General features: G+C 32.1%; 2 protein-coding genes across 4 annotated transcripts; one reads left to right on the forward strand and one right to left on the reverse strand.

Moving 5' to 3' along the window:
* Positions 1-1870: 1870 nt before the first annotated feature.
* Positions 1871-13611, reverse strand: LOC132729524 (cytochrome P450 4A2-like). Of its 2 annotated transcripts, none has more exons than XM_060715302.1 (12): positions 13361-13611; positions 10198-10393; positions 9584-9711; positions 8888-9015; positions 8237-8293; positions 7296-7419; positions 6615-6750; positions 5629-5752; positions 4107-4302; positions 3246-3328; positions 2733-2798; positions 1871-2374 (listed from the first exon to the last, which is right to left on the reverse strand). In XM_060715302.1, exons 1-12 carry the CDS (start codon positions 13511-13513, stop codon positions 2275-2277), a joined length of 1491 nt encoding a protein of 496 aa, XP_060571285.1. In that variant the 5' UTR covers positions 13514-13611; the 3' UTR covers positions 1871-2274. The 2 variants fall into 2 exon arrangements, with proteins under 2 accessions (XP_060571285.1, XP_060571283.1); XM_060715300.1 differs by lacking the exon at positions 13361-13611 and adding an exon at positions 12556-12868.
* Positions 13005-27589, forward strand: LOC132729523 (cytochrome P450 4A6-like). Of its 2 annotated transcripts, none has more exons than XM_060715299.1 (12): positions 13005-13110; positions 15401-15596; positions 18973-19100; positions 19413-19540; positions 20385-20441; positions 21257-21380; positions 22413-22548; positions 23607-23730; positions 25189-25384; positions 25661-25743; positions 26866-26931; positions 27415-27589. In XM_060715299.1, exons 2-12 carry the CDS (start codon positions 15434-15436, stop codon positions 27518-27520), a joined length of 1311 nt encoding a protein of 436 aa, XP_060571282.1. In that variant the 5' UTR covers positions 13005-13110; positions 15401-15433; the 3' UTR covers positions 27521-27589. The 2 variants fall into 2 exon arrangements, with proteins under 2 accessions (XP_060571282.1, XP_060571281.1); XM_060715298.1 differs by lacking the exon at positions 13005-13110 and adding an exon at positions 14292-14479.
* The last annotated feature ends 53 nt before the right edge of the window (positions 27590-27642 follow it).

Raw genomic sequence — 27642 nt, forward strand, 5'->3', positions numbered from 1 at the left:
TGTCATGTCGGCGTTGCGAAAATTGAACCTTGATTATTACTTTTTTGAAGTTTTTAGAGTATTGTCTACATACTTAACCTGACGACAACAACCCTTGAATTAAGCCAGACTAACCTTGACCTCCATTCACTAATGACATGGCATTCTTGGACAAAACAAAAAGTGTGGCTAGACTAGAAAAACTTTTTTTCTTTCTTTCATTTTTTAAAGATTTGTTTCAACCGTTTATTTGTTTGCTTTTAGAAAAAGTAAAATAGTCGAGCATGTCTCTCCCCGGCGTTGTCTCTTGTTGAACATATTTATCGGATTTATATAAATTTCAAAAATTGTGAATGCTGGGCATCTGTTAAGAGTTTTTATAGAACCAAAGTTTGAAAGTTTTTGTAAATTTACAAGGCAAAGACATGGATTTGATACATATTGACCTTTTTTCAAAATTTAGAAAATCTCTTGTTTTTTGTTTGGCGGTAAAGCATTCTGGGTAGCAATGATATTTGCGGGTAAGAAACGCGAGGGGAACATAAACAATATTCTATAATTCACAATACAATTTGAGAAAAACATGCTTTTCTAGCCGTGCTTCCAGATTGTAATATTTATTTTATGAAAAAACGCACTGTTATTTATTATATTGATGTAAAGAAAAATTATAGAGTACTCGCGTAAATATATATTCGTAGCTGTTAAGGCTATATGTATGACAAACATCATTCGACCTTGATTAAATGTGTCACTATCAGTAGGGACTGTTTAACATTTACATGTAAAGTGTTAAACCAATATCATTAACATATGTATAAGAATGTCCTATTTCTACAACATATGGTGAAATATAGTTCAAGGTACGACAGTAGTTGTTTAAACAGTGCAGTGTTATCTATATAAGGTTATTCACCAGTTTTCTTTAACATTCAAACAATATGTACTAAAATACTATCAGTTAGTTTGATAACGTTTGACACAGTTTAAAGTCTGACTAGACATGTGGAAATACATTAGGTCACTAGAAATATGGAACACCCTTTGTGTCAATTTTACACAACACATGAATATTACAAGTGTATATTAAAACAGAAGATTTATGGATTTATGAGTTCACCGTTGTATGTTTTTGTCTGATCAGGAATATATTTGAATCAGCTTTACCAAAGGCTATCTAAATTTATTACTGCAATAACATGGCATAAGGTTCATTGCTTGAAAAGCTGTTTGTATTCAAGCGGCCTCCAGCTTTTCTAAAGGATAAAATATGTTTGTTTACATAAATCTTTCATATAATTGTCAAATCAATAGAATAAAGGTGAAAATGAAATTCGTTGACGATAAAATACATAAACAATGAGGAAAACCCTCGATACTTTAAAGGGACTCCACTGAGGCTTTTTTACATGATGGGACTGAAGATATTCATCTGTACCATTTGATGAAGGTTTAGACCACTAATCTTTGTGCAAAACTTCACGATTTTCAATTTATTTCAAGTATATTTCTTAACTCACTTTGCATATCTTTCTATTTTAAGTGCCCCGGCTCATTTATGTAAGAAATTCAAATGTTTATGTTTTTAGACTTTTAAACCTCAGTGCAGTCACTTTAAATTAGTAAAGCAGACGATTTGCTTTTCTATCTTCTATTTTTAGACTCGAACGTGGCTGATGCGTTATAAAAACCGTCGGGAAGATGTTTTGAAAAAGGTTTAACATTGATATGATGCACCTTTCCAATATAGAATTACTGATATACTTAGTTTAAATCAATCATGTACTATAATATGGCAAGTGACAGTTGTTAATGACGTTTAGACAAGTCTGGCTGAAGTATAAACATAGATATGGAATTTAGTGAGATACAAAATAGCGTATGCATGTAATTCATAATCGACCTTTTTAATAGAAAATTTACATTTTGTACGTATATAAAAGGAAATACTATCTTACTTGAATAAATAAATGAATAAATTATAATAAATAAAACGTATACATCGAAAAATTGTGGTGTCCGTGAAATGTGGAGAAAACGTGTTTTGTCATTTCAACGTCCATCTTTTGTATTTGTCAGTATCATGGTAAAATGTCTATGTGTACTTCAAGAAAAGACGTACATAAAGTTAATTTTTGCATGCTGTATTTTAAGTGTCTCTTGACATCAGCGTAATTTAAAATATCTTTCTAGTGTGGGGTCTTGTTATTTTGTCACATGAAGAGGAAAACAATAAGAATCTGTTAGCAAATGTTAAATACATTATGATTTCATGTAATAAAGTTGCGTTTTAGGTTATCTTTTCTTTAGTTGTATCGGAAGTCCATTGAGTGACCTCATAATGGCATCAGGTTGAAGTTTTGGCGTGTGGCTCTTGACTGGTTTTACCTCAAATCTGAAAATAGTCATATCCACAACATAATTACAATCCGGAAACGAAGTTTTACCCAAACTAATACAATCCAACTCATATTCGTCAAGAAAACTTAAAGAGTGCCTTACACGGCAAACTTGAAAAATGGAGCAGTCTGAATCAAACCGAGTATGCAACATTTTCAAGTTTGTCATTTTGGGCATGTTTAGGGGTTCCGTTTTTTCTCTATTTTATTGTCTTGATCACGTTTATGTGCGGCAATGGTAAACTCCATAAAATTGATTCCCTTGTTAATTGTGTATCTATCTTTTTCAGAAGTTCACATTATCATAGATGTAATTTAAGTAATGAATGCGGGTTATCATATTATAATACTTGCCTTTTGACAAATTTTGCAAGAGTTATCTTGATTTCATTCAAAGCAAACACTTGTCCTATACAATTCCTGAAAAATAAAGAAAATGAAAGCACATTTATAACGTTAAGAAGGTGTATTTCCGAAAGTACGAAAGGCCAGTGGGGTCACATCAATTTCATGTTTTCACGATTTCAACTTCAACGGCGTAAAGTTGAAATCCTGAAATAATGAAGTTGTAATCGTGAATTTATGAAGTTGAAATCATAATTTTGTGAAGTTGAAATTGTGAATTCGTGAGGTTTAAAAGTCCCCACCGGGTTTTCGTACATAAGGGATATATATCATTTCGCACCTATTCCTACTGTATACGCATGAGCAACATTGCCTTACATTGTGGTAACAACCACTGATATATTTACCAACATCAAAACAATATTCTTTGACAACATACAAGATCTTGATTTAAATGAGTTATAAGGCCTAAAAAGACCAATCCAAGACATTGTAAGATCGAGTTTATCAGCAACTACCAACCTTGCTCCAGCTGAGAAAGGAATATATCCATAAATATCTGTTTCATCCCGATGATCGGCGTCAAATCTGTCTGGATTAAATTCCTTAAATGTAACATAAATGTTCAAATGACAAAAGTGAAAATAAAATTAGCAAGCAAAGCATAAATCGTCATTTGAAAGCTCTTTCACCAAACTAAGTTCATATATGTATGTACCTATTTGTTTCTTCCCATACTCGTGTATGCTTATTAATATGACGCTACATTTCTAAAAGTAAGTTCTTGTTACGCGATCTAAATTAGGCAGTATATTGAGAGGTTTAAGACATTCATAAGTCTTTAAAATGCAAAATGAATTGTGTGAAAGAACAAACGCGACGGAAGTGTTTAAGGGGTCAGAGAATAATTGATAAATTTCATATGCTTACATTAATTTCATAGAAAAAATACCAGTCCATAGTGAATTTAATAGAAACAAAAATTATATAGTATTCATAAGTAGAACAAAGCAATGATGTAATGATAACTACTTAGCCGGGTAAATTTTAGCTATTTAAGGAACAAAGCTTTTGGAATGTTTGAAATATTTCGTTTTTGTTGGTTCTAGAAATGCGCATTTCAATATTGCATGTGTATACTTAAAAGAGATTCATGGACAGTGTTAATGACACAAAACACCAGTTACTCGACTGTATCAAAGTTGTTGTTTTTTATATATATATTTCGTTCCACACAGTTCTATGAAAACGAAAAGCGACGAAAGAAATGATAAATAGATGAAATAGACCAATGTACAGTAGTTCTGTATATAGCTAGACTATATTATAAACAAAGAAAGATAGAAAGGGTACCATATAGATAATCAAATATGTCACAGGTACCTCCGGATTTTTCCATACTTGAGGATTATGGTGTATAGCGTGTATATAAATGTCAACTCTTGGACCAGTAGGAATTTCCATCCCATCGATGGTTATTGGTTTGGAATGTTTCCTGGCAATCATTGGAACTGGGCTGTAAAACCGCATTACTTCCTTGATGAAGAGTGGCAAATATTTGAACTGCGATATGCAAACCCTACAAATGTGAATAAATCTATTATTAGCAGCTACTATGATAAAAATAGGTTTTTGGATTTTAATCTTACATTGAAAATGTCATACCAATGATACACGATTTATAAAGCCTGTGAAAAGAAAATCAAATAGCGAAAAATGAAATCCCTAAATTAGTAACCAAAAAGTCAAAATTTAAAATACTGAGATTTTGTCTAATTCAATAAGTGTATAAGCGGTAGTTTTCATAAATAGAAGCTACATTCCAAGTCCCATGCGCCATAACAAGGACTTAAGTAGTAATGAACATTTTAACATAAAATGGTGAAATTTTGGATATACATATTGTTGGCAATAACACTTTTAGGTGGCAGTGATTTTTAATATTCTAATACTTTATTTAAGGTTTCTAGCCATGCTTCCAGATTATAATATTTTTATTATAATCAATATCCATTCAATTATTTATTATATCATATAGAAATTTTATAGATTGTAAATGGAAATTCATAATTGTTTACAAACGGCATGTATGACTCATTTTATATGGTCTAGATTAAATTTATTTACGTCAATATCAATATGGACTGTTTAACATTTGAAGTGTTAAACCAATGTCATTTATATATGAATATGTGTCCTATTTCTACAACCTATGGTTAAATATAGTTCAAGGTCCTACAAAAGTTGCTTGAACAGTGTTATCTATATAAGAATTTCGCCAGTTTTAATAAACATTTAAAAAAGGTACTTAAATAAGTTCAGTCTGATAACGGTTGACATAGTTTTAAGTCTGACTCGGAAAAGGTCACTAGAAATATAGGACGTCCTCTAGTACTACTTTTTTTACTACATGTGAATTTAACAAGTAATGAAATTTTGAATTTAGGAACATCCTAAATATACGGTGAATATATAATGAAACTTTCAGTGGGACACGTTCGTTCTATTTCATCCATTCCATCAAGTTGTTTGAGAAACAAGAAAGTCATTTAGAGTTAGATATACTTCTTTTAACAGAGCAAAAACTGCTTGAAGAAAATGAACAGAAACTGACAAATGAGTGTAGAAGAAAATGAACAGAAACTGACAAATGGGTGTAGAAGAAAATGAACAGAAACTGACAAATGAGTGTAGAAGAAAATGAACAGAAACTGACAAATGAGTGTAGAAGAAAATGAACAGAAACTGACAAATGAGTGTAGAAGAAAATGAACAGAAACTGACAAGTGAGTGTAGAAGAAAATGAACAGAAACTGACAAATGAGTGTAGAAGAAAATGAACAGAAACTGACAAATGAGTGTATCAAAGTAACAAATTACTAATATATTGTGACAAAAGTCTTACTGTGTTACTTTGGTGTTGTCATCTAATACAGCTTGGACGTCTTCGTAAACCTTCTCTTGTAATTCCGGGTGTTGTCCAAGAGCGTATATTGACCAGCTTATTGCAGACGATGTTGTATCATGTCCTTGGATAAAAGACAACAAAACATAGTTATACTACTGTCTGTTAGTATTTATTCATCCATATAGAATGTACTATTGAATAAATAATAACACTTTTTAATGTTACAGTATATAAATCATATGTATTTAGATTGAATATTACAAATTCATAAATCGAAGATATTTCAATAAAAATATATATTTTTAGCCAAAAAAGATATAACAAATAGAGAAAAGCGGATTCACTGAAGAACGTCCAGAACGACAAAATTGAAAATTGTGCATGCTTAGTTTGACAGAGCTGTTCATGGACGGAACTGGAATTGCATAATACCGTCCACGCCCCCTATCACCGCCTTAAGCAAAATTTAAAATTCAAGCATGAAAATGGTAAATATATTCTATCAAGCAATGGTTTTCCATATTCTAATCATTTAAACCATTTAGAATAAATCTCGAGTGTTTGTTTTCATAGTCGCCTGTGAAATTTATGACTTCGACTAAATAAACCAAAAATAAACAATATTTTATAAAAGAATTCTGCCAGTGTTTCAGAAAAGGATCATATATGCTACAAAAGAAAATATAAGTATATATCATTTCATTTTATGATGACTACATATTGTTTAGAATTTTCATCAAGGTTAATTTCTAAATTTTCAGCTTAAATTATACATGCAATAATTCGTAGTTTTAAATCATCACTAAAATGTTGACGTAAAAGGCTCTTAAATGTGTTTTCTTCACCTTTAATTGTAACAATACTATTGTTTTTATTAAAACTCTATGGTACTTTTTACATTCAAATATGTTTTCTAAAAGTAAATCATCTTATGAATATTTTTTTATTACACCTATTCCTCATCCAAAAATGTTTTATTATACCTTCAAATGTGAATGTATCCACTTCGTCTTGTATTTCTTGTTTTGTCAATCCTTTCCCATTTTCATCTTTAGCAGTAAGAAGAATATCAAGGAAATCTAGACGTCGTTTTTGCTTTATTGCATCTGGATGTTCTTTCTTGATAACCAAAAAGAGCAACGTTGTCATGTTTTTCATAATATTGTTATTTCATCAAAATAAATGTTGTTCGTTATTTATAAAACATGACAAAGAGTTGCCATTTTTATATAAAAAGTATGATTTTGTTGATCAAAATATTATTAAGTTAACCATATATTTAAGGTTATAATAATTATTCTGTATCCAATAAATGATAAGATGGTTCTCGTAATCTTCCAAAGATCTATGTAATAGTCAGTTTCTTCTTTTGATCTCATGTATGTAGTAACTATTCTATCAGATCTTTCTTCAAGTTTGTGTGTATTAAAACATTAAGATTTAAAATTTGTTATTACGATTCAAAACTTTTAAATAACATTCTTAAGAAGGTATTGCATCAGTATACGGAACTTGACCACATGTCTTCATATAAAATGAAGACCACACAATTTTTTTATACCATTATCAGGACAAAGAAGCGGTTTCATCACCCCCCTTCGACTGGAAAAGCCTCATATGTTTAGCTTAAATATACTTATAATAAAAGACCACAACATATTCACCAGAACTTTCCTTCTAGATTCAATGATATCCCCAGTAAATGTTCGTGCAATCTTTATCAGACGATCGTGTTCCTGTCCAAGGCTAGTCTTCCGAAAGAAGAAGTCAAATAGTAGTAAAGGGTTCCTGTAAACACAAAAAAGCACAAAAAATTCTCAGTTTTGTATAAGGTAATTTCATTGTACAAAACACAATTACAAAAAGACTTAATCATAAATATTATAACACAAGACGTAAGAGTGAATGCGAAAAATCTTCAGTAGTTTTGAGTCAACTGATATTAAAATCAGCACAGCAGAAGCCATTTAAGTATAAGGACAATATAAAGAAAACGGAATGCATAAAGAGCGACCAAAACGACAAAATTGAAAATGTTGAAGTCTCAGTTTGATTGAACTTGTTCATTGGCGATACTGTCCAGGCCCACTAGCACAGACTAAAGCAGAATTCAACATTTAAAAATGAAACAGTGAAACCTTGAATTAAGAAACATTCGCAGATGTGTTCATACGACGGTCTCCATGAACTTTCAATGTGTGATTAATGTGTGTGATAAAATATGCCGTACTATGCTAGTTAAAGGAATGTTATGCGTTATAAATCCATATTTATTACATTCTTTAGAAATGTAAATAATGTTTTAATAATGGATTTAGAGCATATAAGATATTTAACAGTTGAGGAACGTTGCACTGAATCTGCTGAAATGTTTCATAAAGGTAGGAAAATATATATACAAATCAGTATTTTGACTTCAATTCTAAAAACTAATTAACAATTATTATTATTTCAACTATATGGCAAATGAGTAACTCTTTTTAAACTGTAACAAAATACCAAAAATAAAATACATTTAGAATTGAAAATGATAATATTTTTGAGGCATAATGGGCCTCGATCTATATATCTAACTTAAAATCATTCCAAAGAAATATGTACTTACACCAATCGACTCCACATAATATGAATGACGCGCTGGATGGACGAAATGTACTCATGTCTGAAAAATATATTACATAACATGTTGTAAAATAAGTGCATGTGAAACTTAAAATAACTGTAATATTGTTAAGGTTAAAATGGAAGTAAGCATTCTTTTCTTTTTCTGTAGGGTTTTAAGATTTTGCTTGTCGATACATTTGTAAATTAGTATAAACACAAACGAAAATAGTTACATATAACAAAATACATGCTATTAAAACTTCGGGTTTAATTAATAACATGTGAAAATTGGTTCCAGGTATTCTACCTTTGAAATATATGTGCAACTGATAAATATCTCTGTTAAGATATACATAATACTAAATCTACAAACTGTATAATTATACAGAACGTTATCAGTACCAATAAATATTAGAAAAAAAATGCAATATTGCACATACATGTACTGGAAAAAACGGAGTAATTTTGCACACAAGTCATTTGTCTAGGCCCACATCAAATAGAACATTTATCTAGAAAAATTGTTTCCAGAAAACTCTGTGGAGTACGAGGAAGGTGTGATAGAATTATCCGCAATTTCTCCAAAAATTTAGTGAATAAGATATACTGAAATACTTAGATTTTAATAAATAAATTTACTGGATTTACATACTGTTCAACGTCTTGCATGCTGCCTTCATAAGACAATGAACATTTCAGCATGGCATCAAGTGTCTCTCTGCATACATATGGAAATATATCTACTGACTGGCCTTTTGATGTCACGGCCTCCAATTTATCCTACATTCATATTTTTTTATTAAAGGCACATTATACCTCAGATACAGATTTTTCAAAATTCTTTGCAAATGTCAAACGTGTTTAATAATAGATTAAGAGCATGTTATTTGTTTTATAACAGGCAAACGTAGTGCTGCACATACAGTAATATGCTGAAAAGAAGCAAAATGTAAATAAACTGGTATTTTTTTCCATACAAAGTACTAATTCACTATGATTTTACCTATTGCCAACAATGCTCAAGATGATGCAAAAGAAAGATCATGTATATAACAAATGAGTATGTTTTTGGAAAACTGTAACAAGGTACCAAAATAAACAAGTTTTTAGATAAAAATGATAGCTATTCTGAAGCATATTGGGCCTTAAACGAATGATGGCCAATATAATTTAAGAAAATTCTATAAGTATTTGCTCTACTATAAAGAAATTTCAGATTTCACTACCATAACGACCCTGTATACTCATTGTACTCATAAGCTCATTTCATTGAATCTACTTTAAACGATGCATTATTCAGCATTATCAGAGATGAAATATGGCCAGAATTATTATTCTAAATAGTTACCAAGAACAAATCTGTGACGTCATTCATGACATCAACATATCCATTTAGAATGTTAAAATGAAATGCTGGTGTAAGCAAGCGCCTTGTTCTTTCCCATTTCCTTCCATTACTTATCAACAGACCTTCTCCTGTGGAAATATTTAAAGTTAAAGAATCTAGAATAGTACGTATCAGTCAATTGTATCCCCCGGGGGGGGGGGGGTGGATAACGAGGACTCAAACTTTTCAATTTTTAATTAAGTTTTGGCCCCGCCATTCCGAACGCACAGGCAGTAAAGTATATCAGTTAAATGCCTTCCCAAACTATATATCTGGGGTCAAAATAAAAAAGAATAACTGTTATAATTGAATGCAAAAATTATCTGTAAATCATACAATTTTTTATATCATCATTTTTTATACTAAACTCATTTGATTTTGGTTATTATAATTATTATTCAACAGTTTATATCTAACAAGTCGAAGGACGATGTCACCAGAAAGGCAAATGAATGATCTGACTGAACGATTTATGTTTACTGTTAATTATAAAAAAATTAACTGAATCTAAGTAATATTTTTTTAAGATTCGTTAAAAGTTATAGAAAAAGAATGAGATGATTCTCTTTCGTCACCTAGCCATTTTTCCAATATCCGGTAACCATCAGCAATGCCTCGTGCCTTGTCTGATACTTGTTTATTAAGCTGCTGGAAAGTCTCAGCATGACACACCCCTAATACAGGAAATGGACCGTTCCACATGCAATAAAGCCTGCCACCTCCTCTCATAACGTCCATTACATAATCTCCATATGTAATGGAATCTTTGACCTGTAAAATAGGAATATCTATATAACATTTTTTTAATAAGGCCATTATCCCAATCCAAGGACACATGATGAGTTCAATAAAAGTTTACATTTTGTTAGGTCCTTTCAAATTTATTAATTACTAGCATACGTGGCCCAAGGAAATTTCTGTAAACATCCATCGGAGTTTACCTGTAAAGTTTAATTTATTAAATGAGTGTGACAGTCTTTTTTTATTTTAGGTTAATACCATTATAACAGTCGATCTGTTGATATATACATGGTCGACTCACCTCAACTTGACAATGAAAAAATGAGCATAATGTCACTTTAATATAAATAATTATGTAATAATAAATAAAAGTGAATTGTTATCTTATTCCACCATATAAGTGAATGTACGACAATTAACTGAAATGACTATTGCTTAAAGGCCAATTATGCCTCAGAAATGCTGTATTTTTTATTTCTAAAAAACTTTTAAATTTTGGTATCTTTTTACAATTTCAGAAATCTATAGAGTTGAAATTATCTTTGCTTCTTTTGCAGTTTGGTAAATGGTAAAATTACAGTGAATCAGTATTTTGTACGGAACTCAAAATAATACTTTGTTTACATTTTGTTATCTTTACGACACATTACTGCACCTTCAAGTTGCAAAAAACAAATTTATGCCCAATTTTTCAAATGTCCTAGAGTTCTTCTGTTAACTTTTGTTACTGCCAGTGTGTTTCTTGTGCTAAGTTAAGGCACGCTTTACCACTTTTTATTATTCAGTCACCACTTTTTATTGCTCAGTGATGTTAATCATTTCTTAACGTATAAAGCCAATCCTTTGCACATTTTTTTCACTAAATTTATAAATACGGTTACAAAATGGAGGTCAGGTAAAGGAGCTATACATTTGTCTTTAAAAATATATATTTATAACAGCTTAGTTCAAAGTCGTAAGCAAAAATGCTGCTGATGATCAATCATTATTTTTTTTGTCTATAAAATTTAAAAAAATGTCTAAAATGATCCGATTTTTGAGAAAATGATTTTGAACCATGAACATTTAAATGTGATTAAAACCCCCTTTAAAATGAAAAAAACCCTGGTCCTTCTATAACGCTCGCTTTCAATGAAGAACCCATAGTCTCTCTATAACGCTCGCTTTCAATGAAGACCCATGGTCTCTCTATACGCTCGCTTTCAATGAAGAACCCATAGTCCTTCTATAACGCTCGCTTTTAAAGGTATACTATGCTCAAACTTGATTTTTAAAAATATTAATAATTGCTTCACAATCTCTTTGTATGTATAAAAGAAACGTGTTTCGACTTAATTTAAAGTAGATATGTTATGTTTCGAACTCTACAAACTACAGGTGGTCACAATATGAATATATAGTGTCATTAAAAAAACTGGCAGTTTTTTTAAGGAAAGACCAACTTTACTTGACCGGTAATAGAGAATGCAGCTTCCCATACATAGTTTATTCATTATTTTATTCAAATTAAACATGTTCAGTAAGAATTTCATGGATTTCAATACATTTCTAAGATAAAAATATTTTACCCAAAGATGAGCATAGTTTATCTTTAATGAAGAACCCATGGTCCTTCTATAACGCTCGCTTTCAATGAGGAACCAATGGTCCTTCTATAACGATCGCTTTCAATGAAGAAACCATGGTCCTTCTATAACGATCGTTTTTTTTTCATTTTACCGTAGTAATCAAAAGGGTGTCATAATCGATAACGATTATTAAGTAGTATCATTTAGATTTAGTTTTCTGGGCTTTTCAGATTTGAAAAAAGGTGCAGTTGGGGTGCGGTGGTGGCACTTTGTATTTACAGAAACCGATGAAATATATTTAACACGAATACATGGCATTTATATTATAGTTCAGATACAATGTGTGATGATTAATAACCCTAATTGCCATTTTTCTTCACTAAACTTGCTTCTTTGTACAATGATCACAATTATACTGTTTTTCTGAACCAAAAGTAAAACTTCCTGATATCAAAATGGCGCCGTCCTTGGGAATGGTGCGGACCATATACTTCTGCAGATGAAGGCTTTGGATTTGTATGTAAAGTTTAATATCATCAAGTCTCAGAGGGTTTCAACAAATATAGTTCTTCTTTCATAAGAGAAGGAATAACTATAACGTTCACAAATACAAAAAGGGGTTACCTCCTTCCCATGTCCAAACAGCCAATGTGACGGTTTTTGTGGAATTTTCCTGAATTTTCTTACAAGCTGTATATACGATATTAAACTTGCCACAAGTTTCCAAATAATGAAAACAACAACACCAATAAGTAAAGTTTTTGTTAAAATCTCCATTGTTTTAGTGTGCACTGTAAAATTGACAGTTAAAACTTATTACAATTTATCAGCGATATAAAGTTAACCTCGTGGGACCACCTAACCTAATGATGATAATATAAATATTTAACAATTCAATGAAGATCCCGTGGTCCCTTTATAAAGATCGCTTTTTCCATTCTACCGTAATAAACAACAGTGTTACATAAGCGATAACGATAACAGTATCATGTAGATTTAGTTTGCTTTGACTTTGAAACGGGCTTTTCTGATGCAATAAACAATTTAATGGACTCATCCGATTTGAAGAGGTGCAGGCGGGGTGCGGTGGGAGGTACTATGTATTTAAAGAAACTGAAGAAATAAATCAAACAGACATAACTTACATTTGTATAACAGTTCAGATACAATGTGTGATGAGTAATTACATATTTGCCGTGTTTTCTTAACTAAACTTTGCTTCTTTGTACAATGATCACAATTATACTGTTTTTCTTAACCCAAAGTGAAACTAGAACATAAAGGCGCGGTCAATATACATTCTGAATGTTATGGATTTCTATGTGAAGTATAATAGCATCACGTTTACAGAGTGTCAACAAAAATAGTTCTTCCTTCTGATAGAAGGAAGAGTTATAATGTCAACAGGTGAATACAGAAAAGGTTTTACCTGTTTGCCATGTCCAAACAGCCAATGTGACGGTTTTTGTGGAATTTTCCTGAATTTTCTTACAAGCTGTATATATGACATTAAACTTGTCACAAGTTTCCAAATAATGAAAACAACAACACCAATTAGTAAAGTTTTTGTTAAAATCTCCATTGTTTTAGTGCTGAACTTCAAACTTGACAGTTAAAACTAATTTCAATTTATCATCGCTATAAATTTAACCTAGTGCGATCACATTAATTCTATAAATAACCTGCCGATAATAATGTAAATATTTAACAATTCAATATCTAGCACATCTTATTTCTGTTATCTAGCAACTTTGGATTTTTCATTACAAACGAACCTCAATTTAGTACACAAAAATAAGCATATACAAAAAATCAAAATGGACAAGAGATGTGCAAACAATAATTTCAAAAATTAAACTCTATGAATGCCCTTCCAACACCGTTCTTAAAAAAAACCCCGGGAATTTGTTGTTTTAGCCTCACCCCCCCCCCTCCTTCCGGCGTCGGTGTCGGCGATCGCTGTTATACCTTTGTTAAATTTTCGCGTGCATGCTGGTATTTCCATAACATTAGATCTGATGGAAATGAAACTTCACGCACTTGTTCTTTGTGATTATCTTACAGGTTTATACCCTTTACAGTTATGCCCTTTTTCTTACCGTTAAGCACCGAGAATGGTCAATCAAGCTTTTATTACGGTCGGGTCTTGTTTAATGTGATTTAACACAATGATCGATGTAATTTAATCTTTTCGTGCTTTTTATTCATGAACTTGTGCTCATTTAAATATTTGAAGTTTATAAAAGTAAATATCATGTCACTGCATTCAATGTTTGAATCACGTGGTTCTTTAGTATAACTTGCACCGATAGATTTAAAACAAGTATAACAAAAGTAGGACATCATTTAGGCAGATAAGTTTCATGTTTTCATTCAGAATTTCCTTTATAGAATCATGGATATTTTAATGAAAACTGTGCTTTTAGGGATAATTTTCATGTTTATGTGGAAAGTGCTGGCAAAATTATTCAGGTTCAGAGAATTATGCCGCAAATTAAGGAAGATTCCACAGAAGTCGTCTCATTGGTTGAAAGGAAACGCAAATGAGGTAAGGGGTCTTGCGCTTATTTTTCATAAAAAAGGAGAAAAAAAATGATGTTAAAGCTGCATGCCTCCAGACGAGTTAAAAAGTTCCAGAAAAATAAGCTTGAGAAAAATGTGCTAAGAGTTGAAGAAAAGATAAGATTCAAGATCCAAGTAGTGCAATTAAAAGCTTATTTGTAGTATTTCTTGTAGTATTTTTACGCTGCGTGACTAAAAAATAGGCACTCAGGAACTAAGTGGATTGTGAGGTGATCTTCTTTTTTAATTGTATTTCAACGATACTGAATGACATCACGATATTGATAAGTCAGTGGAAAGTTAAATGATTTGACAGTTTAAAAAAAAATGCATCTGTTAAAATCTATATCAAGTAAAATTTTACGGCCTCATATTGCAGCTTTTGTATCTCGTTCACCTTGAACGACTGACACCCGACATTTTCTTGCAAAAAATAAATCCAGTGACTCTGTGTAGTTTCATCCGAAAATACATCGACATCTATTATCTTTCATTGTTATGCATAATTATGTTTATGTTCGGTGAGGCAAAGTAAAATTTCTAATAAATGTCCGTTCGCCATCCGTCATCCTTCCTTTGCAGAGAATTACTTATCAATATTCTAAATCAAACTTTAGAACAGATGGTCCTCATTGAAGACTGAGAACAGTCTTTTTGTGTTTGCGTGTAATAATACTAAAGATTGTAAATGTAATGCTTTATTGACGAAATGTAAACAGTCATAAAACACTGAAAGCACAACGATTTAGTGTGCAATATACTAGTATCGTGTAAAATTGTTTGCATTTTGTGGAATTTTTTGTTAGTTCTAAATACCCGTGAAATTTTACATAAGTACTTTACTATCTACTATAAGTGTCAATCTTAACCAGTTTGTACAGCAACAAAAAAACCAACACATTTGCAGGTAAAGGACTCGATCACGTACTGTAACTACGTCATGGACATCGTGAATGGGGGTGGCAGGATGTACTGTATGTGGAATGGTCCACTACCTATTCTAGGTGTTTGTCATCCGGAAACGTTTCAACAACTTAATAAACAATCGCACAATAAAGCACGTGGTTTTACTGATGGCTATAGGGTGCTAGAACCGTGGCTAGGTAAGGAAAGAAAATACCGAAGTACATGATTTTTTTTAAAATCATTATAGCGTGATCAATTGCCATTTTTAGCATTATGTTATTTAAAATTCAATATATGGTGAATACATAATACATGTCTCGTCCATTGAAGATGAGTAAGCTTCTGTTTTAGTGGAAAAATCTGACATGTGCATGCATTTCTATATGATATGAGATGCCTGTAATACACAAATATAAATAGCTTAATAATATATTTGAAATGACATGTGATCGAAATACTTTACAACATTTAACTGTTATATGATGGTAACAATTATAATGCCTTTTTGTTGTTAACGTTATGCTTCAATATCATATTTATGTTTGTTAAGCATGTTATGATTGCAAAATCATTTCATATCGCATATACAGTCGTATAAATTTTATGAGTGCTATACACTTTCATTTGAAAGGGAGATGTCTCGGTTGGGCAAAGTTGTAATAAATCTGCGCAAAACCCTTTCGTTCATTGAAATGCGCGCGATTGACAATGTCTATACATTCTAAACTTTTTTTGATTTTGAATATAACATTTTTTGTTTAACACTGGAATGCATTTATGTATATCCTTTTTACTTCCCTTACCACTCTTCCATCCTACGAACAGTAGAAGAGAGATTATACCTTTTCATTAAACTTTTAATTTATGTTTTGTGTGTGTTTGCGTTTTTTTTTTTTTTGGTAATGATATATCTACGGAAGAGCATTAGTGCCAGGTGTATGTTTTTTATTAACTCGAAATTTCGAGTGAGTAACTCGAAATTTCTATCTCGAAATTTCGAGTTACTCGACTTACTAACTCGAAATTTCGACTTATTAACTCGAAATTTTGACTAACTAACTCGAAATTTCGAGTTACTTATCTCGAAAATTCGAGTTAGTAACTCGAAATTTCGACTTACTAACTCGAAATTTCGACTTACATTGCACGACTTTCATTGGTTGCCGGTGAAAGCAAGGATTGAATTCAAGATACTTTCTTTCGTGTGTAGCTGTTGCACATTGACAGAGCATCTTTAACATTTATTTAACAGAACAATTTTATAGGGTCAAATTGTCCACACATATTGAACATATCCTTCGCTTTTTTGTGGAGGGGGGGGGGGGGTGTAAAATCACACTTTCCACATTTCTGTGTTAACCGGGTGTCTCTTTTTCTTAAGCAAACGTACAACCATCATGAGGAGAAACAACAAGTCCAAAACCCACCCTATTGTAAACTGTGCAATATCATGTGTTAAATAAGTTTTAATTGGCGTGTATACGCCAGTGAGTCTGTCACGTTTCTTTATACTAATAATGTTTTTGTAACATTATGTAATAGAAAGAGCACCGAAACACGAGGCTATCTGATTTGTACGAGGGGGCGTAGCCCCCGAGTATTAATCAGATTGCCGAGTGTTTTGGTGTTCTTTCTCTTTTGTATCATAGTCAAACATAACAGCGCGTTCCCTGTTGTCACAATATGAAACCCCGGCAAAAATGAACCAATGAACATACATCTGAATATGACATTTCTGTCGCTTTCCCTTTTTCTGCCGTCAAAATATGTAAACCCCAGCAAAAATGAGCCAATCAATGGGCATGCTCTGGAGTGCGGGTAACTAATACCCGCACTCCAGTTAACGCACTGTACATGTATATGTATACGATTTAACCCTGACACATTTTCAACAGAAAGGTCTCCAAACTATGATACAATCATTATTTACTAATACTTTGATATTGTGTTGATCCGATTTTACAAGAAATATAGTCAGTCTAACAATTTTGACAAAGGCCTCAGCACGCCCTATTTTGGCCACGCCGCGATACTTTCCTCAGATGTCCCACACGTGAAGTATAGGATCGGTTTTTTACAGGGATGAGAAGAATATGATTAGCGAAAAGATATGTTCGAACAGATGAGCTGAAGAACGCCTGAACGTACAAATTAAAGGAAGCCTTGTATTTTTAGGTCGGGTGTGTATATGCCATTACTAATTTTAAGTTAAATTTCAATAGTTTTTGTCCAGGCACCCGTTTCTCCATCTCCGTCGTTCAAAGGCACTGCCTACTATATCTTATACCATCTAACTAATAACTTTGGCCATTCTTGTAATGTTAATAAGTCGAAATTTCGAGTTACTAAGTCGAAATTTCGAGTTAGTAACTCGAAATTTCGATTTCGAGATAAGTAACTCGAAATTTCGAGCTAGTTACTCGAAATTTCGAGTTAATAAAAAACATACACTTGGCACTAATGCTCTTCCGTATATATCACATTGAAATTTACCTGTATAAAGTTTCCTTTTATGCATGCTATTCTGTATTTTTTGCATATTATCATTTTGTAGTCAAAATGCATTAAATAAACTTTTATGTATATTAGGCTTATATCTTGAAATCAAGGTCCGTAAAATATATTCAAGGATGTAGCCCTACATCAAGTGGTCCTAGACACAAGATAAATGTGTGTAATGGTTATGAATATCTTTTTTTAAACACTTTTTTTTAAACATTAAATATGTAAATATAACATTTGTAAATATTGTCATTATTATATAACATTTGTAAATATTGTCATGATTATATAATGTTTGTAAATATTGTCATGATTATATAACATTTGTAAATATTGTCATGATTATTTAACATTTGTAAATATTGTCATGATTATATAACATTTGTAAATATTGTCATGATATTATAATGTTTGTAAATATGATATACTCTAGCTCTTCCAAAATGGAGGAAATACTGTATGTACTTTATATACTTTTTTAATTTTCATGGTTTCCAGCAATACCAATACATTTGAAACTGTCCCATGTAACAATGCTAGCTTTTACATCTGTTTTTATGCTCTTTGTTTCTTTCTTTCTTTCTTTCTTTCATTTTATTGTTTTATTTCATTTAGTATTTGTTCACGCCTGGTAAACAAAAGAATCATCCATTTCGGAGGTATAAGATAATATGCTCTACCACTTCTTCCGAGATACAGCATGTCGCCGGATTTAAGTGGAATATCAAAAATCAAAGACTGCATTGCCATGTCGAATTGATAACAGTCTCAAGGGGACTTAAAGTTAATGTATTTATGTTTGAACTGTAGTAGTGACGGCGTTTCCCAGTAAGCGGATTCAGCAATAGTGGTTATTGCCTCATATTTAATGAAACAGTAATCCAGATTATAAACAAATAGCATTCTTCGACGATTTAACAAAAAATATATAAGACAACATTATACCTTAAGTGACACTTAAATTTGACGACATGGACTAGCTCGGAAGTAGCGATAGAGCAGTTTACCGTGTACCCCTGAATGAGGAAGCTCTGTTGTTAACCAGGCGTGTTGTTGTTGTTGTTGTTACAGGAGAAGGCTTATTGATAAGTGAGGGAAAGAAATGGGAAAGGAACAGACGTTTACTTACACCTGCATTTCATTTTAATATTCTAAATGGATATGTTGACGTCATGAACGACGTCACGGAACAATTTTTAGTAAATATAATTTGAAATATAATTGTTTTGTGATAATAAAATACAATGACTTTTTGAAGAAAAAAATCTGATAATGCGAATTTTCAAATAACTGACAAACCACCAGCTGATTTCAGTTATAAAGCAATAAAAACAATAAAGCTCTTATAAGGTTACTGAATACTAATTATTAGGCATGTGTGTATATATTCTCATTGTATATTTCTCAAAATCAATTGCTTTTCGGTTTTGATATCGTAAATAAAATTGTTTTTAAGTGTAAGTTAATCCAGCTCTCAAAATGAAGTTGTAGCATTTCTTTATAAATGCCAGGACAAACTTGGCGAGGCTACACAGGGCGGTGAATCAGTGGATGTTTTTCCATACGTGTGTAGATCAACTCTTGATAACATGCTTAGATGTTCACTGTCATACGAAGGCAGTATGCTGGAGTCTAAAGAGTAAGTCATAGTTTACCATGCTCAATTTTTGTAATGTTCCTTTTTTTGTTTGAATTTGGCGTGTGACCGAACCTGCAACATTTTCAATTTTGCCCCTTTTGACTTTCTTTAGGGATTCTTATTTTCTCTATTTTAGTATCACAAACTGAAGGTGTTTTGAAATATAAACCCTTTGCCCGATTGGCGGCAACAGATTGCACCAATGCGACCAGGGTAGACCATGATCTGCCGGAACATCCGTACCGTATTTTCATGGTCTGCACTGATCGCTAATAAGTCAGTAAGTTGTTTTTGTTGAATTGTCCTTAAAAATGGTCAATGGTCTAGTTCAGACTTAATGATGGAAAAGTCACTTTCAGATATTTAGCATGGTCAGGATTAACAGTAGTCTTACTGTTATACTTTCTAGCCAAAAAAATCCAAGATCATCCAATATCGTGGCAAATCGGTTATTTCCGGAACGGTATTTTTTCGAAATATTAGGCATTGAATTATTTACAATCACTTATCCTTTAAGGATTTGTGCTAAATTCCAGTTATAAACGGTTAAAGTTATTTAATACCAAGACGTTCCGGAAAGGACTGATTTATTACGATATTGGCCGGTGTTAGAAACTTTTTGGCGGGAAAGCATTAAAGTAAGACTACCTTAAACAGTGATTAATATAGGTTCTATACAGGCAATGCTTATGATATTCATTAATGTCAATTAATGATAACTTTGGTATTTTTAGTTTAACATCCATCTGCGATATTGTCGTAAATTGTTCAATTTTCATCGTGTGTTAGTGATCTTTTTCACTAAATATCATTCATTTTCTTGTTCAATTATTTTTTCGTACAGGCATTCGTATATTAAAGCCGTGCAACGCTTGACAACAATCATGTGGGAGAGAATGCTGTGAGTATAGAGTGCTTTAGCTACAAAAAAGTTTGATGATGTTTAAGCGTAGATGCTTCAATTTTATGTAAAATTCCCTTTTAAAATAATTAAACATGTTTATAGATTGTCATTTGAGGTTACAGTTGTGAAATAAATCATATCATATGCCACTTCCATTGATGGTACGAATATGTGTCCAGTGGAAGGGTACTAGATTGTCATCGTGTAATTCGTGTGTTATTAATCTCTGAATTTCTTATACACCATCTTTGAATCTATTTTCGAATTCTGATCTAGACGGTGCTGAGGGAGCGTGAACAATATATTTCATTTACCTGCCACCGATGAAGAGGTTCAATTAAGTATTTTCAATTATTGCCTTGTCGATTGACTTTAAAGTTCTCATTTTAGCTAATTTTAGAAGTACAAAATGTATAGCCTGATAGATTATGGAAAGTAAGTCAGCTGTCAGTTAGATATAGTTACTACTGTGCACTCTATCAGCTCGTTTTTTTATCAAACAGTGTCATTTTAAGGGCAATAATGGTTGCTTATTTTGACTTGGCATATTTACAATGTAGTAAAATTACAAGAAAAGCTTTTTTTTAACTAAACGATTCTCAATAAATGTTTACATTTTGACTTTGACGAATATGCTTTGAACAAAAATTTGAAGATACAAGTGGTGTTTGAGTCTGTTAATGAATGGCAGTGATGACAAACGCTATTGCCCACGCTGCACCCCTCCCCCTAGCACCGACAGAATGAAAATTTAACATTTATGCTTGAAAATTGTAATGTTTTGATATATCCCAACGCTATTTTTCTTTCAGGCAGCCAATTCTTTTGATTGATTTTATCTTCAAATTATCTCCCTTGGGTTCAGAGAGCAAGCGCGAGACGGATGTAGCCCATAAATTTACTGGTGGTCTCATACAGTCAAGGAGAAACACTTTAGTAAATATGATTTTCAAACAGGTTTTTTCATTGCACATTTTAGTGGTTTCAGTAATCGTTTCTCCTCTTGTTTCATTTTTATTGCCTTTTTCATCACGTACATTACATAAGGCCCGTAATACAGTCTGAGTTCATTTGGGCTATTGAATTTAGATACATATGGTGATGAATCTTCATGAAATCTTTCACAGGGGCTATGTATCCGGCTTCTAAAGTATTTACTAAAAAGTGTAAACGTCTTATTTGAACAGTTGAAGTTTATGTCCTTTTTTGGTATTGCTTTTATTTCGCTGGTTTCATTTTGAGCATCGGCATATACATACTGGCACGCTAAAATAGGGGACACATGTATACTTGTTTACGTGAAATTTTGTATACATTTTAAAGCAAAATATTTGCATATATCTCTTGTCAAAATTTGCAACAAAATTACTTATTGTACGATTGTTTTAGTCGATTATATCATATTTTTAGGTATTAGTGTACATATGAATAGAACGTATTTCCCGCCCACTTTATAAGTATTACGTGTAAGGTTCATGCGATCTAGATGTAGAACTCTTGTGTTGATCCGTAGACATGTGCACATCAGATACTGATGAGCTGTCACGTACTTAGACAAGTATTTAAATGCAAAAACAGTATTTACAAAAATTTACAAGTCTGCAACGTTTTCTTTTCACCTCTCCGCTGTTTTCACGTAAAATAAAATTCTAATAATAACCAAATTTCAATAAACTTTATGACAATAACAAATCAAGGAAGATTAATATTCTTCGTAAGGTCTAATAATTGTATCCTTTTGATGAAATCAGAATGTTTATTTTGAAAAATCCATATAAAATGTTTTCTTTCACTTATATCTGGAACAGTTTACATCGACATTGCACTGAACATTGTCCTATGTAGAATGCGCATGCATAACTGTCGTTACTTTGGGATTGCCGTGCTAAAAGGGTCTATACATATCTGTAGTATCTGTTTGAGTATATTGATGAGCTATTTTATCTGCATTTTTTTCTTCTTATTAAGAAAGGACAAACAGACCTAACGGAACAAAAGAGACGTCTCGATTTTTTGGACATATTACTAACCGCAAAGGATGAAAACGGAAACGGCTTATCAAAGCAGGAAATACAAGACGAAGTGGACACATTCACGTTTGAGGGTATTGCTACGTTTATTTTGATATATTGCTCAACCCCTCTTGTCCGTTTTATAGGGTGACCCGTCCGTCAAAGATTCGTTAAACATTTCAGCATATTTCTTATGTTAAATGATTTAATTAATCTATCTTTTGTTTGCTTTCTTTTGGTACATTTGTATTATATTATCACCAATGGCAATCTGATACCTTCCCCTCAGAACAGTTTCGGTGTGAATTGTTAAAATTTAATGTTTTTTATTAGTTCTGTATTCTCAATAAACGTTAATCTTAAATTAATGAATATGTTCTTGAAATCGTTGCTTAATCAGTTGCATTTTTGCACTGTTTGTTTTATTAATCTTGAAATCGTTTCATCATTCATTATCCATCCAAGCTTTCTGACACCAAATTTTTACTCTTTTTTATAAATAAAAATTAAAGATAAATATAAAAATACAAACAAATACAAGCAACGCTCCAAACTCTTTATTTTTTAAAAACTGTCGATATATAAAACTTCATTTAATTTATCTCCTAATAACATTGAGCAACAAATTTGTACAACTTTTGTATGCGTTAAGTTAAACATGAAATATACTTTATAATTGATTAATAAGATTAATTATTTGCTACCGTTTCTTCACTCATACCATATGAATAAAAAGAAGAAATAAATAGAAGATATTCAGGTTTTTTTCTATAAATACGAGATTTTTTTTCATCCGGTGGTATGAAAAAATAAATATTTCACGAGTCGTGGTAGCCACGAGTGACATGTGATAGTTTTCATACCACTAGGTGAATTCCCTTACTTTTCCTCTTTTTTGAACCTTACAGTTTCGAAAGAATTAAACATTATTTTTGTGTGTTGAGTGCATTTATAAGGAAGTAGTCCGGCACAGTACAGCAGAAATACGGAAAATATTTTTCATCGCAATAAAAATATTTCTTCACAGTCAAAATGAAAAAAAATATGTTTGATTTCATCAATATTTCTTAATATTTTATCTACACGTATGTGATAAACTGGTATACTCAATACTATACATGTACGTAAATTGCTTTTTATCTGTTTCAAGGCCACGATACAACAGCTTCGGCCATTAGCTGGTCGATATATGCATTGGGACAACATCCGGATCTTCAAGAGAAGGTGTACAAAGATGTGCAAAATATAACGAGAGATAGTGAAGGCATCTCACAGTAAGACGAAAATTTTATTTCCTTTCCTATTCCACATAATTAAATAATTATAACAACTTAAAAGTATACATATTTATCAGGATTATAACAAGAGGGATCAGTAATCACATGTGTCGCCTCATGATGGCCAACTTCATGTTGGGACAAATTTTGTGACAGACGGACAGACAGACGGACAGTGCACAACTAGACTTGGTACTGATCATTCCTGTAAAGTTTGTATAAAATTGCACCAGTAGTTTATGAGGAGTAGTTCGGACAAGCTTTGGCGTACCTTGCAACACACAGAAAAAACACCTTTTTATCAAAGGGCCATAACTCGGCCAAAAATCATTCAACCGGAAAACCCCTGCAATATGCGCAAGGACTTGAGCTACAGATCAATCCTGTAAAGTTTCATTAAAATTGCATAAGTGGTATTAGAGAAGTAGTCCGGACAAACTTTAAAGTTAAAAATTATTAAAGGGCCATAACACTTACAAAAATCATTGAACCGGAAAATGCTGACAATATGCACAACTAGGTCTGATACTGATCATTCCTGTAAAGTTTCCATGAAATTGCACCAGCTTAGTTATGAGGGTAAAGTGTCGGACAATTCTGTGAAGGATCAGACAGACGACGGAAGAAGTATTCCCTTTATGTCGCCAAAATCTTACTCCGTATGGCAAACAGAAAAAAAATCCACTGGGAGGCTCTTAGGAGTCTCTGAATAAAAATCCAATAGGAGACTCTTAATAAAAATCCAAATGGAGGATATTAATAAAAATCCACTGGGAGATTCTGATTATAGATTCAATGGGAGGCTCTAAATAAAAATCCAGTGGGAATCTCTGAATATAAGTCCAATGGGAGGCTCTTAGTAAAATTCCAATGGGAGACTAATGCATGTATATCCCACGCGAGGATTTGCTCTAAGCACTTTATTAATTGTCGTTGCCCTTTTAGAGATTAGTAATCTTGCCTGAAATTTTGAACAAAACCTGTATATATGATCAAGTAAGATCTGTGATATTGTCTATTTTCTCAAAAGAAAACTTAATTTGAAGTGGTTTGGTTTATTTTTAAAAGGTAAAGGATTTACGACAACATGCGCAAAATAAATATCTGGCAAATGCGCTGAGCATAATATGTTGTCTTGTTTTATACAATTCCATTTATTATCATGAAGTGTGTGATGCTTTACATACAATTTTTTTAAAAAAATGACATAAAATGTCATAATATGATTTTATGTCATATGATTTTATGAGATGTCATATTATGATTTAAACCAATCATTTCGATCGTAATATATTAAACAACATTGTAGTAACAGTACAATGTATAATTTAGGACAACAATGAAAACAAATTTTAGACATAATGATGAAGAATCTTGCTATAATATTTATAAGGTAGGGTGACTGTGACGTTGCAAAGTTTTTTTTATACAATCGTGTTTTTTTTCTTCTCGCAGAAGTTGTCTCTCCCAATTCGAATATTTGCCATTGTTCATAAAGGAGGTTATGCGACTTTACAGCCCGGTACCGATGATCGCCAGGAGGACCACTGATCCCATTACGATTGATGGCATAGAAATCCCTGCTGGGCCGAGAATTGATGTTAATATTTACGCAATTCACCATAACCCAGAAATCTGGAAGAACCCCGAGGTTTGCAAATAATATTTTCAGGCCTGAACTTTTTTTAAACATGTACTAAGTTTCTATCATATATTTGTTTGTTACATTTTTTTCACTTATCATAGTTATCCGATCCTAAACTAATGTGTTGAATAAAATCGTTAATTTTATACAAGATATAACTATGATTTTTTCTCTTGGAGTTTCTAAAGATAGTAGCACAGCGAAATACATTTGTAAATTATAGCCGTAATTTCTTTGAAAAAATAATAATCACGTTTTGAGATCTTACTGATTTTTTTCCAGACTTTTGACCCATCACGTTTTGACCAACACCATAGAGATGAAACGAACATTTACGGATTCATACCCTTCTCCGCCGGATCAAGGTATTTTGAATAACATTCAAGTGCTTACAAAGCATTGCAAGGAAAGAGTATGAAAATATACAAAAGTAGAGCACTCTTATCTAAAATTCATAGTTTAATATTAGTGAATGGTAAAATTTTACAAACATAACTTTTTTAACATAAAAAAATAATAATTCATAAATGATCATTGTATTTTCGTAAAGACATCCAGTGTAAGTTACATGGTAAAATGCACTGGGTCTTTCCATTTGCATGCTTTCACAGTCAGTGGGGTTTGAATACACTGTGAAGCTAATGAGGTACGCTGGTGAAACTTCAATGGTTCTACACAGTTGTCCGTGTCAGCAATCTGAAGCATGCCTTAACTGACAAAGGATGAAAGCCATCACATGACATTATCGGTGTAGCTGTGGGCTTTAATGCAATACAAAGAACGCTCTCGCTCACTTCATACACAAACAGAAGCGGGAAGGGAAAGAGAAACGTTGAGTACATTGGTACCTCGGCTACTTTTTAAGTGTAAATGCTCCCGATTCTATATATATAACAAATGTCACCCCCCCTGTGCTAAAAAGAGACATTAACAAATACTTGACCTGCAAGTAATGAACAACTTACATCAAGGTTTTTTTTATTTTTGAGTTTTGATAAAGTTCGATAAACATCTTTATCCTACTTATATGGTATAGTTTTTCCATTTATTAAACAATGAACAATATATGTGTTTAGCAACAAATTATGATTAACATTGAAAGGAAATGATTTTGTTTCACAAATACTTAAATGTAAACAAATGTCCATGCATAAATGTTTATTTTATAGTTTTTTCTATGACAGAAATTGACAAAATATTTTTCTCAAGAAAAATATGCAAATGTAAACAAAATTTAGTTTTTCATGCATTAAAAGATTTTTTGTATAGTTTTTCAATCTTTGAACTTGAAACTACATGTTGTAAACTAAGGGCTAATTCTCTACCTTGTTGTACAATGCTCAATATTATGGAATATGCTATTGTATTGTACATCATAACTTGTGACACAACCAGATATACATCGTTTTAATATCATACTGTGTATTTTGGCCGATGGACTAGAATTACATTACAAGAAACTTGAGACAGTAACTAATATTTTGCAGGAATTGTATCGGACAAGTATTTGCCATGAACGAGATAAAGATAACAGTGGCCAAGTTAGTAAAGAGGTAAATGAAATCTTTAAATTTTTTCAGACAAGTTTCGTATAAAATACCTTACCATGCTTTGAACAAATTATTAAAAGTTTTGTCGAAGGTTAAGGGATTCTAAATTAACTCCCGAACTAAGTTACTTTTCTTTCGGCTGCCATGGCAACCAGAGTTCTGCATGGAATTAAATCTTTGAACAATTTTTAAAATTGAATACCATAGGAACTTTCCTGTGAAGTTTGGATGAAATTGGCTTACCACTTTATTAGGAGATGTGGTTTAAAGTAAAAGTTAACGGACGTCGGAAAGACGCCGGACGAAAAGAAATCACAAAAACTCACCATGCCACTTTGTGACAGGTGAGCTAAAATAAGTGACCGATTGACCAAATGGCTCATACTATCGATAATGTTTGGCCATTTTCAATTGACTCATTCGTTCTTCGAGCTTATACTGGTCCATCATGTTTCTAATTCTTTTTTTTTTCATAATATTTTGTAGATTTGAAGTGTTACCTGTGAAAGACCACACTCCTGAACTTCAACCGGACGTCATAATGCGTTCACTGAATGGATTACCTGTTGTTTTGAGACCACGAGAACATTAGGTTGCCTTGACAACAACGTATTATAACAAATATCCAGTATTGATTAAGAAAATAAAAATTAATTTTAAACACCTGCAGTTTTTTTGTTTATTAACACATAAATATGCTTTAAACATAATTTA

The sequence above is a fragment of the Ruditapes philippinarum genome, unplaced genomic scaffold (genome assembly GCF_026571515.1).
Source record: "Ruditapes philippinarum isolate M1 unplaced genomic scaffold, ASM2657151v2 ctg1928_1_1_1_1, whole genome shotgun sequence".
Classification (NCBI taxonomy): domain Eukaryota; kingdom Metazoa; phylum Mollusca; class Bivalvia; order Venerida; family Veneridae; genus Ruditapes; species Ruditapes philippinarum.